General features: G+C 41.6%; 1 protein-coding gene across 1 annotated transcript; it reads right to left on the minus strand.

Moving 5' to 3' along the window:
• Positions 1-473: 473 nt before the first annotated feature.
• myoz1a (myozenin 1a) lies at positions 474-7307 on the minus strand. The gene is made up of 6 exons (XM_083774532.1): positions 7082-7307; positions 5073-5159; positions 4412-4587; positions 2849-3110; positions 1847-1991; positions 474-1321 (listed from the first exon to the last, which is right to left on the minus strand). The coding sequence occupies exons 2-6, from the start codon at positions 5155-5157 to the stop codon at positions 1090-1092; spliced, it is 900 nt and encodes a 299-aa protein (XP_083630658.1). The 5' UTR covers positions 5158-5159; positions 7082-7307; the 3' UTR covers positions 474-1089.
• Positions 7308-16592: the final 9285 nt, after the last annotated feature.

Here is a 16592-nt window from a genome sequence, read left to right on the forward strand (position 1 = left end):
ATGCATATTCCGTAAACCTCCGGTTCAGTCCTTTGTCTTTCTCTCTCTCTCTTCGCCAGTAGAAGTCTATGTAGAAGAGCCACCATTGGACTGGCCCCATGAAGTGAACGGAGTTGTCGTAACACTTAGAAGCAGTAACTAAATTGCATGTCTACAGTACATTATGTTTATATGGCATACTGGCTGATCACTTTGCACCTTGCTGACTTTTTAGATGAGTAGTGGTGTACAGTAATTTATAGGCTACCACCAGCAAGCAACTTACCAAAGAAATGATGCTCTTTTCCTATATTCAGAAAGCTCTCTCTCTCTCGCCCCCCTTACACACACGCACGCACGCACGCACGCACGCACGCACGCACGCACGCACGCACGCACGCACGCACGCACACACACACACACACACACACACACACACAGTATATAGTCTATATAGTCAGTCATACAATTAGGAATAGGAATAGGAATACAACTATTTGAAATAGTTTATTGTGGAAGAACTGGGTGATACAGTGGACTAATGTACCAGTCAGTAAAGTTTCAGTTGAATTGAAAACATTGCCTGTCATTCTGCAACTGAGTAACCAAAAGGTCATAATAGGCATTCTGAAGAGATGTACAGTCACAGTCATAAGGGTACAAAGGTCACCAGTGTCAAAAGGCCAACAACAACAGAAAAGTCATTGATAAATAACAGTTGTGCGCTACAGAGCAAAAGCTATTATGGAACAAGCTGTCATCAAGACTGCATGCAGACGAAACGACCTAAATCTCTCATACTCATTTTTCACTTACTTTCCTTCACAAAAGCACAACTCCTAACCAGCAGGAAAACTTATTTTCCTGCTTAACAACAAAATATCTGGACAATTTGTTTTTGGTTTGTTTCATGCACAGTCTGTCATCCACATTGATAGCTTTATATCTCCTTTATCTCAACAGCAGCCTATAGTTGTCTGACAGAACTTTAAGCTCTTCTATTGTCGTGTACATGTATCACAGTTAAGCCTGATTTATACTTCGTCGTAAGACGTGTTGCTCGCCGAAAGGATCTAGTATGGCGTGTAGACGAATCATTATGTTTGGTCATCACAGCTCGTCGGTCTCTCCATCGAAGGGCACGGCGTCTGTCTCCATGTGGATGCTGTTAGGCTCGTTGATTCCCACCCAGCCAATGGGAGTGCGGTTGAAGGAAGGCCGACAGCGAATCTCACTCTGGTACACCGTGGGCTCCTCAGGCTCTTTGCTTGCCTCGACGTCTGGCAGCTGGAATTTCAGGAGCTGGTTGGCTTTCTCGTAGCCTCCAAAAGGCACGGCAGTCCTAACAGAGGAATGGACATTAATTAAGCAATATTACACGAGAGGGTGTTGTTTAACGTGATTATTGCCACGACAGTGATGCGGTCAGGAACGAGTCGATGAGACGATGTCGAGTTCCGCAAGCATCACTGAAGTGGCAATAATCACATTAAACAACACCTTCGAGTTTTTTTTTTAAATGACAGATGTAGTCACTACGACCACAAATGTCCCAATAAACTAGCTAGCCTAGCCACCGAGTTTGCTAGCGCTCTGGGAAAACAGAGCGGCTGAATTCTTTGTTTTGATTAGGTGGTGAACAGTGCTGGTTTGATCCATGGCTAGAAACCGTTTCAACCAATCAGATTGCTTCCTCGAAACGACCTGTTGTAGAATAATAAATAAACACTTTCAACCTGGTGTCCCTATTTTGAGCATGTCATTTTAGGCAAACTTATTATATAAACATTTCAAGTTTTTATTTTTAAATATATATGTTTTTATTTTATTTAAAATACTTGGGTCATTTTTGTGCGGAAGTAAATACCTGTTGAAACTTTTGTACAGGCGCAGATCCTCTTTAGCATCAGGGATATTCATTGCAGTTTTCAGAGTAGCTGTCAGAGCCTCATCACCCTTCATGGCCTTCTCCCAGGGAGACATGTACATCTTCACGTGAAGCTCTGTCCCACCTGTGCATAATCCCATCAATGTTAATAATAACACATATAAACAATGTGGTTTATAGCTGAGTTTGAATTTGTAGCTGAAAAAACAAAGAGGCAAGACTGCAGTTATATGATGACATCAACAGACAAAATCCTATAGCTTCTGCATTGACAGTGAATAATGGACCCATTCTTAGGACACTATGACAGTACAAACACACAGTCATTTTAATCTAACTCTGAGAGTGTACAAATTACAAAACTACAAATGTATAACAAAATGGAAATTAACAATGGAGATTTTACAGATTCAGAGCTGTAAGCCCTATACTTTCAAATAATTTCATTTCATACTGTATGTAAAATATAAATACATCTATGTGCCCATGAGATCATGCAGCCACTAATTCAATATCAACGGATCAACTCCAAAATGTTTTAATTGCCTCATGCCATTATAAATTCAAGTCTTGATGCTCTGAATCCAAGCTTAGGGAGACAGATGTATATAGTAGTATTAACTGTCCAAGATCACAGGAACAGCACAATGTAAATTAAATTCTGCTTTAGGCTTCAAGCTGGAACTGGGAAATATCATGGCTTATAGAGCACAACAGAATAGATTTCAAAGATGTAGATTGATTGATTATAGTTATTAAAGTGTATTTCTGGAGTGATCTCTCCAGATCATGCCTATTCAGATAAAATTAATGGTTGCTACAATTTGAACTAGAAAAAAACAAATAATAAAAACACAGATAAAGTGTGACAATTAGCCTAAGTTATCTTGTTGCCCTGTGAACCTTGATTTAATTGAAGTTGACCAGACAACAGAATACTATACATATTTTAGTTCCTGCCAAAGTAAACTGATGACTTACCTTTAAGCGGAGTCCACTCGCCTCCAGCTCCACTTCCACCATGCCCACCAGGACCTCCTGAACCTGTTACTCCACCTGCCCCCCCTGGCCCCCCTTCCCCTCCGGCCAACCCGGCGCCCGCTCCTTTGCTTCCAGGCTTTGGTGGGACCACAGGAGCCCCTCCCCCTCCTCCTCCTCCGGCTCCACCAGCATTGCACAGAAGGTTCCCCCCGACGTCCATCATCAGACCTCCAAGACTGGGCACAAACTTCTGGAAGTTCTCCTGAAACAAACAGTCATATCAGAACAGGGGAACTGCTCGCCAGGTATGCCAGGTGGGAAAATACAGCGTGCAACGCAATTTAATCAGCACTTGATATTAAAAGTTCTTTTACACACTACCATTTTCTTTTGAAACATGAACTTCATGTTTTTCACATAATAAAAATGACTTTGCTTGATATTTTGATGGTTTTGTGATTTTGATTGATTGAAATATTTATTAACAGTTTGCAGAATTACAGTACATTTCAAGCACAAACTCAATACAAAGACTGTTAACTGTGAGTGGACGACCCAATTAAGCATTACACTTGTTTACAAGAGGGTCCACCATGTTCAATTCATCAAAGAATTGTGTCAAATTCTGTATTAATTAATAGTTTTATGTTTCCAACAGCCAGGAGAAAAAGGTTGATGTGTTTTTTTTTTTATATTACTCCTCCAGATTACTCAATATCTCTATAGTCATGTGCTCAAGTCGGATCTGTCCGATATTTCATATTCCATCCTAATTGCTAATATCGGCTTTCAAAGTTTGCAGGATTGGCCCGTTTTGAACAAAAAGCCTCAAATCATGAACGCAATTTACGTGAAATCTTTCACACACTTTCCTACTAGGCTAAGGAATATATCCCACCCTTTTCACATTGGCCTGTTATATTTTTGCAAAACACATTTTTGGAACGAAATGCCTCAAATCATCCAATTGCCATCAAAGGCGTGAGAAGAAATGGCACCCTTTTCACATTGGCCTATTATAGCGCCACCAGGAGGCCACAACCTGACCTGGCCTGGTGGAGACCTGAGCCCAGAGGGGCACTTTTTCTAGTTTCTTGTGATATGGCTCTGCCTTTGGCACATTGGGCATAACGCATTGATAGATTTAGTAAATGGATTTCCTTGGCCAAGTTGGAGCTCACAGACAATAGGCAAAGCATTTGTCAGTTTGTGGGTTGGATACCACCATAAACCCTGTGTTTCTATGGAAGCATATGTATTACGTTGATTGATTCTGAATGGATGTATAGGCTAACAAGGTACTTATATCACAATGGATCAGTGAATTTGGAAAAGGAGACCCAAACACAGCTGTGTCAAACACATCAACTACACTGAAATTGAACAGGTTGCACAGTTAAACAAAAACGAAAATTTAGTGATTCACTGGATTGGATCTTGATCTGTAAGATTCCTACCATAATACAATACTTCTCAGACTCATAAGAAGTTCACTGCATACATTTCAGGAACCCTGATAATGTTCTTCCGTAAATATCTTTCATTCAAGTCTAAGGTTCTTACCATAGACTCACTGCTGAAAAGGTCTGGGTTGTTCTCATAGATGAACTTCTCCACCCTGATTTGTCTCATCTTAAACATCTTTGAGCCACGGTTCTTCTGGAGGGACAGCTCTTCCAGCATGATGTCTTTGGGAGTCCTGACCTTTATTCCCAGGTCCAACTCCTCTGGCTCTTGTTCTGGTGAACAGGAGATGATTTATTCGTCTTATGCAATGATAAACAAAGGTTCTTTAATTCAGTAATCGGATATCATGATATTACCACATTTCAATGGACGGACAGACATATAATTTAAAATGTGCTAGTGAACAAGTATGTATACAGTGAAGGTACACGCACAATCACGCATTTTCCTGGTTGCCAGGTTATATCACAGGCTATTACTGTTACTTATTAGGATGCATGCTTCAGGATGTTTCTTAACCAACAACCTCAGGTTCATATTTAGATTTGACGATGATGATGATATTAAAGGGCTCACTGCTGAGGTGAGTATTGTTTTTTGACACCCACAGTGCATGCTCATTACTTTATTCTCTCTAGTTTACTTAAACGCACAAATTATCTATTATGCTATTTTTACTGGTTTTGCAGACATTTTGTTGTAAAATATTATTCTAACATGTACACATGTGTTTAAAAGGTAAGTACCTAAGCCTTACCATCCTGACTTATAAGGGATAGGTCAGTAACGATTTTCGATGGCTTTTTCCGCTTGTTTGGTGGTGCAGGTGTTCCCAGAGGCATCTCTAGAGAGAAGGACAAAAATAGAATATTGTTGACACAGTGATAGTCAGTAGTCAGTGTTTGTGACCTGACCAGATAAAAAACACCAAAATATATCCTACAGTTCATCCATGTTAATCTGAAAATGCACCATAAAATAGTATTCACAGGATTCTATATATTCTAAATCTAGAAAAAAGATAAGAGATGAGATTGTGACACAGTAACAATTCCGTTTTGGTTTTCTATTCATGAGTTTTTGCCACTGCTGTGAAACAACATAATAGTTCAAATGTTAACATACGATCAAAAAGAGTTGATAAAATGAGCCTTCAAGTCAACTATTGAGTTTTATGTTGTTGCCTCAAAGTATTGAGTGAATGAAAACATTGGCATCTAGATTCTTTCTATTTAGTTTTTTCTTTTCTATTTTCTAGTTCAATTCAACTTCCCCTACGGGGACATTCTAGTTCCAGGTTTGTCTGAAATCGGTAAAAAAATAATAATTGTGGAAACCATTCCACCAAAGTGTTACCCATCCAACCTTGAATTGAAATTACAGAACACAAACCTAGAAGGCCATGATCAGGCAGACAGCATCATCCCCCCCTAGCTCCTTTTTCAAGTTCAAGGTTCATATGTCAGTGCCCTCAGATTCCCTGCATTCTCCAGCCAAACAGATGTCTGGTCTGACTGAAACATATAGCCCATATAGCACTTGCGTTTGGCTTGGAGACATCAGATACTGTACACACACTCAGTGCATGTAAACACAACAGCTCAACTACAGTAACGTTCAGACATTTGAATCATAAATACAGTTTGGGTAATATTCTGATCTTCCTATGCTGACTGCTATGCAGTTTTGGATGGCAAGGAAAAATTCCTTCCTCATTCAATGATGGCTGTTGATGATGTGTATAACACAGGCAAGGTACCCCTTCATGTGTAACAACAACATGGCCGTGGTGTGCGCGTGCGGCTACCTCAAGCTTGCGCCTAACGTTTTTATGAATTCAAAGCTTTTGCTGAAAAAAGACCTGTCATGGGCAAAACACAAACCTAATGATTATAATAATGAATCTGGAAGATATTTACAGGTGCCCTGCATGTTTTGAGGTTATACAGTTAGGGGATTACCTCACCTGTTTATATCACACTGAGTCCTATATCTACCCACATGACCATTGAGCCTTCAGCTCCAAGGAGTATCTTAAAGTCAATTGGCAAAACATCACATCACATCTACTGGCTGTAACTCAATCCACTGTAGCTATTTTTAAATGCCATTTTCAGCCAAGACATTTTAGTGCCAGAGGCCTATCAGATGGGCTTGACACAACTCATAAGGACACAATGCACGCAGTTGTCAAAAACTCGAATGGAATTTCTGAATCTCTCTCTAAATCTTTCAGTTAGGATTTAGGTTAGTTGATGTTAGAGTGATTTTTTCATCTTCCTAAAATAATCAGAAGCTGTCCCCCCCCCCCCCCCCTGCTCCCCTCCCTCACTCCGTCTAGAATTCAAGCCAGGGTTTGGTAACTCCTTATAAATCTTCGCTGCATGGGGAGTGGTCAGCACATTCTCCCATTCCTCTGGTCATTTTAAGACTGAGGAACTCTCAAAGGATATAGCACCATTTTTCTGCACTGGTTGACAGCATCAAAAATCCTTTATAGTCCACAAAATTAATAAGTCAACAACTTGCTTCACTGAGTCATCAACTCTTTCAGATCCTCTTCCATTACTTGTAATTCCCAAGAGCAGTTGCACAGTTCCTACCCAGCAGATAACAGTAGGCTACTGTATGTCCAAAGGCTGTAACACAGTATTACCTTTCCCCAATAACATTAGGCTGAAGCAGCCAGCCTTTTGGTTAGATTCCAAGCGGTCTGATGGTTAGTAAAATCACTCAGACACACTGATGGGTTGCAGATCCACTCACCGGGTTTTTGGTGTAATCCTGGTGAGAGAAATGGACCTATAAATACCAAAAGGCAGAATCGGAGACCTAAAGGCTAAAGGTTCGTGATCTCGATCACAGTATTAATACAAATCCCACGGTGCCAATACTGACCCTATGGCTGGACCCAGATCCCAGGGAGTGCAAAAACCCACCCTTTGCTTGGATGGCTGATCTGGGGAGAGAGGGGGGGTGTGGTGTGGGGGGTAGCAGGCAGCCACGGGGAGGGGAGGAGGGTGTGAGGTATAGGAGTTCCAGTCGGTGGTGTGTGGTGGTGGTGGGGAGGGGAGAAATCTCTGCTGGCTGGCATAAAGTGCTGATGGGGGATATTTAAGAGAGCAAAATTATTCTTGCAGATGGTTCAGAGGCCTATCTTTAGTAGCTGATGGGAGGGGAATCTCATGGAGTCTCATATAGCCTCAAAGGACTCTGGGGAGTGTTTGAGGTGTACAGAAAGACAGAGGGTGGCGGGGGGGGGGCGAGCCTTTATACCCTGTCATTCATTGCCTCCAATTTCTTCAGTTCCTCCTAAGGACCCTTGCCTTGGCGGCACATATATCACCCTGCCTGTGCTCATACTGTGCACACATGTATTACTTAAATCGTTGAACACAAAATGCATTTTGAGAACCCACTAATTTTCGCACGCACGCACACCCCCCCCCCACCCCACCCCACCCCACCCACACACAATCATTCTACAGTTGTGGCCCCCGGCCTAATCTAGTTGAATACCCCTGAACTACATGTTAGCAATGTCTCCGGCCCGAGACCTAGCTAGTGTTGCATACTTTCCCCTTCTCTGTCCTAAATGTCCTGTCTCTCTATTCAGCGGTGGATTTAGGTATAGGGTCATAACCCTTCATGGGTGTTGTGTTGTGTTGTGTTGGCATTAGCCAGACTGATAACGTGGATTCACTCAAATGTTCCCCCCATGATATCAGTCTGGCTAATGCCAGGCTATACAGGGTTCAGTGGCCCATACATACCCAACCCATTCATGTGGGTTAAGGGGGTGCATGGTTTTCCATCGTTCATTTGCACGTGCACATGTCACCACATGGGCAGATTAAGTTGTCTGAGTGGGCGTCATGATTATAGTTTGTGACATATAGGCATGATGTTGTCCCACTCAGAAGTGCGAGATGGAGAGGCTGGAACTGGGTTGACATCTCCTCAGGTTTCCCCACGGCCCATTTCACATTTCCATGTGAAATAGAGCACCTCTAATTTTGGACAGAGTTCTATGCAATTCATAAAAAAAATACACAGTTCATTCATAATACTGTGAATATAAGATTATATATAGGCTAATATGTAATATTAATATAATAGTATAAAACCTTCACTCTTTTTTAACTTTATTGAGTCAGGTACAATTCCTTGTTATGTATACACTTTCTTAATTTTTTTGTGCATGTACATACACAAAACAAAATAAACCCATCCGAAAGTGAACTCAATCTTTTTTTCAAATAGCTTGTCCTTTCCATTGATTTTGTAGGTCATTGATTTTGTATTCCACTTTATCCAGCCTATCAATCTATGGATCCTATGGCAATTTGTAACTGGCCTATATAAAACGTCTATAAGCTTATCACCAAAATCACCCCTTATCAATTAATATATACAAAATAAAGGTCTACGTCTAGGGGATTCACACTGAGTCAGTTTGATTCAAACTGTTCCCGAATACGGTTGCCTGGTCCCCGCTGGCCATGATTCACATTGGCCTTGATTCTTCTGCACCCGACTCATTCAATTGTATTCAATGCTTTCACATTGCATCGATCCATATCCGAGTACACTTCGGTCCCGGGAACGGTTGGGCGAATGGTAATGGTGCGGTATACGGTTGGGTGAACAGTAATGGTACGGTATACGGTTGGGTGAACGGATACGCATAACGCAGTATTCACAATACCACAACATCTGCCGAGTGTGCATCCGGGACCATATAGTGTGAATCCCCTGGCCTATAAGGCCATCAGGTGGGTGCCCTGCAGTTTAGAGGCAAGAAGCATTGCAGTGCTGAGACCAAACAAACCTGAGGAAAATCCCAATGCCTATAGACTCTATAGGCATTGGGAGTTTCCTCAGGTTTGTTTGGTCTCAGCACTGCAATAGTATAAACCAATCTCGCTGGTCGCGTCCCATTCAAGATACTTGAGATGATAATCCGCCGAGCTAGTACAGTGGACCCGCAGCTTCTAAGGGCAGATTCACACTGAGACTGATTCATTTGAACTGTTCCCGAATACGATTGCCTGGTACTCGCTGGCCATGATTCACATTGGCCTTGCTTCTAACGCATCCGAGTACACTTCATTCAACTGTATTCAATTCTTTCACATTGCAGCGATCCGTATCCGAGTATACACTTTCAATCGGTCCACCCAGGAACATAGTGTGACTCTGCCCTAAAGGGAACAGGCCGGTTTCCGGGGGATCATCACACACTCACCAGCTTACACTGCTCACGCAAGACATTGAAGACTGCAGGCCATTGAGAAAGCTGAGTAGTTCTACTGGACCTCACAGGTGACACTGTTCGCCGTTCGGCTTTCAACGTTTGCAGGATTGGTCTGTTTTGAACAAAATGCCTCAAATCATGAACGCAGCGTGCGATTTCCGTGCAATTTTGCACGTACATTCCTGGGGAACAAATGCACCCTTTTCACATTGGCCTGTTATAGCACCACCAGCAGGTTGACTTTTGCAAAACACATTTTGGAACAAAATGCCTCAAATCATGAATGCAGCGTCTGATTGCCATGAAAGGCTTAAGAAGACATGGCATCCTTTTCACATTGGCTTATTATAGCACCTGACAATCTACCTGAACTGGCGGAGACCTGTGCTCCGAGGAGCACTTATTCTAGTTTATTAACATACTCTAGCAAACAGATTAGAAAGAAAAAATTTGTATTCACTAGTCTAAAACATTATTTTTGACATCCTTTGTAAAGCTGCAAATCTTTTTTGCAATAATTTTTATAGTGTAGCCTATAAAACCACATTCCAAATTCTCTCTATGGTAGACAGAGTAGGTTAATGCAATATAACTTACAAAACTACTCCCCAGGAATGTAGATCCTGTGGTTGGATAGGACCATGCCCTTAGATTAAAATTGTATTTCTCCAATGAGTAAACAGGCATGCTCTATTCACTCACTGAATTTGTCTGCAATTCGGCGTGGGTACTGGGGAACCGAGTAGCTGCCATTGTGTTGACATTTGAACCATATTGGCTATACAAACACAAGTATCTAGTATAGTGCAATGAGGTATAGCCGATAACCCTTTTAGCATAACCCTAGTTAACTCAGTAGGCTTACTTAAAAAACAAGATAATATCATACGTCGAGGCGCTTTTCAAGCACCTGGCAAAAATCTTCTGGCATCTCTGTTTTGATTACAGGTCTGAAGAAGCTGCCAAACTATGCACACACACACACTCCCTGGATGCCAAAGTGAACCCCCAAATATTCATTTTTAGGGTATTGCAGAGCCCCTTTGACTATCTTGAAAACCATCCTTTTGAATTGCTTAACCTTGCTTTACCATGAGCCATCCTAGAGTAGCATAATTCACATACACTATAGCGTCGCAGTCCCGCCCCCTCGAGATACCTGGAAAAGAAATCCCTGTTCATTTTCCTCATAGACTTATCAGAAAGTATTTATTTAAAGACGTTTACGCCACGGACAAAGCCAACTCTTGTCGTGAAAAAATCATGACAACAAACACAATTTTTCCGGGGCAAACAAATAATTAGAAAGTTAAAAAAAATGGCAGGTTACAACACTTTTTTGTTGTTGTTTTTCTTCTTTGTAATTATTTGTTTGGTCCAAAATATTGTGTGTGTTGTCATGATTTGTTACGACAAGAGTTGGCTTCGTACGACGCTTAAAGGTCTTTAAATAAATACGTTTTGAAATGTCTATGGGAAAAATGCATTGGGATTAATTTCCTGGGCCTGGCGTCGTCATGAAAGGGGGCTGGACTGCGACGCTCTATACACTGACCAACATAGCTATTCTTAGAATTTAACAAGCACAGCAATCAACACCCAAAATCAGTAATGCATGATTACTCTCATTACATAATAATTCAGTGCTGTCTTATTTAGCTAAATATTTTCATTAAATACTGCACTATTGTGGACATTATGCATAAGAAAAGAATATATCCTATGTTGTTTGTATTCACAAAACTGGATTTCGTTATAACATATTCAATATTATCTTTGAGTGATTGATTGATTGATTGATTGATTGAATACTTTATTAGACATATACTGCATTTAAACAGCACAAGGTATACTGTACAGTCAGTCAGACATTTGAGCTAAAAGGATAACACAAAAAAGTCCTGGGGACTTTTCCATTGTGGTCCTATCCTATGAGTTAGACATCACTATATTATTTTCAAATACGTATAGGCAAGAGCTAAACAGCAATTTGTTTTTGTTTATTTAAAAAAAAAAACTTTTGCAGTCATATTTTTTATGGACAATGGTGGCCTCAGCTGGCTTGGCAAAAGTTCTGCAAGCCATAAATAGGTTACTAATAGGACATACCGTAAACAGAACGTCTCAGGCCTGCCTTGTGCGTGTAAAGAGTGCCAGAGTTTCACTATGACTGCACTGCACGCAGTTCTCTCATTCACCAAGACAACCACAAACATTTTTATTGATATATTATATCTTTGGGGCTTTTCTGCCTATCCTATTCAGATACACAGGAAACAGGGAAAGAGACGGGGAGTGACCTGCAGCAAAAGGTCGTGGGGCTCGGTAATAAAACTCGCGACATTCAAGCCTTTAAATGTGGTATGTGCTCAGCCATCGGCGCCCCACAGATTTTATATAGCATGATTGTAATGTGAGTCGACTCGACAGCGCCACTGGATGGCAAATATGCTGTTACAGTTAGGCCAAGAAAAGAAACGTTAAAAAATGTATAATTTGAAAAATGCACATGCCATATTTGATATTCTGTCTAAATTTATAGGCTATAATGTACCCTGCCTTGGCTCCTTTCCATCAATTGAAAATCTTCATTGGCATATAGTCCTATATATGTTAAACTGACGTGGTGTATTACCTGTATTTCAATTGGGCCTTTTGACTCGAAGGCTTTCAGCTTTCAGGAAGAAACAAAGAATACACAGGGAAGACATATTTCAATATTAACCACACCTGGGGGTCTATTAGAGCAATGTTAACTCATACACATACAAAACAGAAAAAGTTAAATAATTACGGCACTTTAAGTGAAGACAAGAGGCAGTTTAAATCAGGGATTGAACAGTTAACAAATGGGCCAAAGGCGCTACTTAAAAGGCGTGGTGGATGTGCTTTATTTTTTGACAGAGCTACTTCACCCCAGGGTATACACAAGGCAACTTAGGTCTTCTGACAAAGGCCTTCTTATCATCCCTGCAACTAAGATGAGAACTAAAGGCGATCGAGCCTTCTCAGCTATGGCACCCACACTCTGGAACGAGTTACCTATGAACCTAAAAAATGAAGAGTCAGTCGACACTTTCAAAAAGCTACTTAAGACACACCTATATCGTAAATATTTTGGTCCATTATAGTGAGTATCTCTATTGTATCTTGTTCTGCCTGTATTTATTTTTATGAATTGTTTTCTGTTGCTTGTTTCTTATTGTTTTCGCTGTTTTGCTGTTGACTGTGTTTTTCGTGTTTTACTTTTATTATTTTACTGTGTACAGCACCTTGTAACAATTGTTTTGAAAGGCACTTTACAAATAAAATTACCTTACCTTACCTTACCCTTAAAATACATGAGTGGACAAGGGAGATCTGGAGATGTATACATAATGCCATGAGCACAAGGAATCAGCGTTATCAGACCATGTTATACTGTCATGTTCACTAGTACAGTCAGACCACGCATTCAATCAAACATCGTTTGACATGGTTTGGCATTTATTTAGAAAAGAAGTGGAACATGGAGGGTAGGTGGGGTGGGGGGAGTGAGGATGAGAGGTGGGATGGAGTGGCGCTACGGAGGAGAGCTGGAGGGAGTGAGGGGGGAGGATGAAGGTGAATACTAGGCCCCTGGGGAATAGGTGAGGGATGAACGGGGGGGGGCGGGGGGGGTCTGAGTAGCGGGGCGTCCTTCTGATTGAATGAGGACGCGCCTCCAATCCGAGACCCCCATCTGGAACCTGAAACTGGAGAACGAGAGTTAGTATGCAGTGGCAGGTGAAACAGACTGTTATATATACTCTTCCCTTGATGGAGCGATGGCGGTGATTTAGGGCGGAGAGCTTGACAGTTGCCATAGCAGCGAGGCCTCGGCGAGTGGCGAGGGTGGAGCTGAGAACAGCAACCATGACAGGTAAATGGTGGACGTTAACTGAAGCTGTGGAGTAGTGGATTGAGCTCGATACCTGAGGCAGGCTTATAGGAATGGAATTAGCATGGAATGGGTGTCTTCCTCCTGAACATACGTTGTACCAACTCCATTTACAGGGCAATCTGTACTATAAACCATTGGTTCCCAACCTTTTTATACTGAAGTACCACCTCAGGAAAGTATTTGGCTCTCCAAGTACCACCATAATAACTGATGTTAAAATGCAGGAGCGAATACCTGCCCTTTTTGTTCCATTCCTAAGCCATTGATGCTGCTGCTCTGACAAAACTGTCCAATCACTAATCAGCCGAACTGAATTTCTAATGTGATTAATCTGTTGTCAAATCTTCTATTAACAGCTAGGTGTGCTGTCATGGCCATTTCAGCATGGCTGGATAGCCTATTTCAACCAATTGCTTGGTCAGAAGAACTACATAAATATTTCATTCCAACTTTGCCTTTTTTCTACTTTTTTGGGCGACTCCTTTGTGTACCACCAGAGGAGGGCTCAAGTACCACCAGTGGTCCTAGTACCAGTGGTTGGGAACCCCTGCTATAAACTATAGTTATCAGGCCTAAAGGTTAGACTGCACCAATTCAACTACCGCAACTCCTTGCAACAAAATAGTTTTTCCACACCAATGCATCTCCTTGCAAGTAGTTGCATGTTGCACGGTGTGCATGTTGGATTGGTAGGGACTGTGGATCAATGTCATGTAAAATATAATGTATCATAGGTCACATGAGAAGAATAACATAAGATGAACAATGTTCAATTAAGGTTACATAGCTGCACTTTACCCAATCAAAATGTACTAGGTGTAACCATAGGGTGTGACTGACATGTAAACCTCTTCCTTGTGTTGTGTGTGTCGGAAATAAAAAGTTTTTGGTTGATTATTTCTTCCCTTCAATATTCTTTTCTCTTTTTTTGACTGTGCCCCGGGCCAGTGGAACCTATGAATCTTTATTTTATATCACTGTTATTATCTTCCTTTATAACGAGGTATAACTTTGTGTTGTACACTCACTCACGCACGCACGCACGCACGCACGCACGCACGCACGCACGCACGCACGCACGCACGCACGCACGCACGCACGCACGCACGCACGCACGCACGCACGCACGCACGCACGCACACACACACACACACACACACACACACACACACACACACACACACACACACACACTATCACCATTCCTGAAATAATACAGCAGAGGGCAGACCTGCCTGATGTGATGTTGGATAAGGGAGGGCAATGACACAGGCCTATATATAAATATCACACAGATAGATAAAAATGTGTCAAAATAGCATTTGATCAACACTAAGTTAATAGATTAACACTACTGTCAAAACAAGGAACTCCCCAGTGAATGAAATGGTATAGTCCCTGCTGGGATTCCCTGACCTGACAGTATGGGGACAGAGTTAGTAGTGGCATGTCTCACCTTTGTTGGTAGGCCATTCTGTGAATCGTCGAAGGTCGCTGTTTCTCTCTGTGCTTTCGTTCTTTTCAACCTGGATAAAGTCTATTTTCTCCTCAATTTTCCTCCTGAATTTGATCACATCATCCATAGCAAACTGCTTGTTGGCAGAGATTTTCAGCCCTATGCTGTACGATGGCAAAATGTAGCCTACTATTTTCTCTATTTTTGAAAATTCTTATTATTAATTTATTTTTTATCTTTGTAACTTTCGCCCATAATGGCATGCTCAATATAGGGATGTGAGGTTGTTGTTAAGCAATGACATTAGCTGCACTGATTGTTGTAACCCAGTGGTTACAGCGGTGGCCGAACGGTTTGTGGAGCGGTCTTGATATTGGAAGGTCGCTAGTTCGTATACCCGGACCGGCACGTTAAAATTACGACCGCTGAAGTGCCCTTGGACAAGGTATTGAACCCCTACCATGAAATGTTCTATGAGCAGGGCCTGGCTGTAAACAAGTTCTTGAGCTTAGTCCAGTTACCCTGGGTAAACATCGTACCTTTCCTTTCCTTACCCCTAGAGATGATATGGCTTTAGCTTGAGCCGATTGGTCAGCTGCTGTATAACACCTTGGGAAGATACAGCACCAATCAGCTTAAGTGTATCACCCACCGCTCTGTCCTTTTATTCCCCTCACCTGGTGCAAACAAAGCCTTGCATGGTAGCCTACTAGCCCATGTGATGATAATAATAATAATCTAATTAGGCCTACTTTCTGCATGTGGCCATCAATGGTTCCTACTTCACTCAGAATTTCAGAACATACACTGTAGCTGGTCTTAGAAATTGTCTCCTGGGTATAATGACTTGTTGTTGGTAATTAATTTACATAGGCAAAATGTACTGTATGCATGTGATTTGTCTTGTCAAGTTTAGATGTGAGTTAGCCATGGTTCATGACTCTCGTATTCATACGAGAGTCATGAAGAAACTTCACCCTGTTTTTGGCGAACGCTGCATTTACAAGATTTCCGTATATATATACATTCAGATTTCAAATTTAAAGTACTCACACTTTGTCCCACGGGTGTTAGTTAGTAGCAGCTCCAGCGATTAGAATTTCTGCATCCCGCGTTGTTTAATTAAAAGCATTTTTATCCAAGGTGTTATTTTGCCATTGGCTTTCAACTACGCGCCCCTATCGGTCGGGAGGAGGGTGGCACTCGGTGTGTTCGATATAGGTACGCTGACCGCCCTGCCAATACAGACTAATAGGCGAGTGCGCTCCCGGTGTGAAACTGTGGATTTCCCAAATGAACCCCGTTTGAAAAAAGTAGCCGGGGAGCTCGGACAAAAATGCTTTTTATTAAACAACGCGGGATGCAGCAATTCTAATCGCTGGAGCTGCTACTAACTAACACCCGTGGGACAAATTGTGAGTACTTTATATTTGAAATCTGAATGTTTATATATACGGAAATCTTGTAAATGCAGCGAGCGCCAAAAACAGGGCTAAGTTTCTGCATGACTGTCATGATAATCATCATGGCAGTCATGTTTCAGGGCTAGATGTGAGTACACGTTATAACTATTATAAGCCATTCAGTTGGTCGGTCAGTTTGTTGGTCCAAACTTATTGAATAATACATTGATATGTTTTTA

The sequence above is a fragment of the Protomyctophum parallelum genome, assembly GCF_964188405.1.
Source record: "Protomyctophum parallelum genome assembly, chromosome: 10".
Taxonomy (NCBI): Eukaryota; Metazoa; Chordata; class Actinopteri; order Myctophiformes; family Myctophidae; genus Protomyctophum; species Protomyctophum parallelum.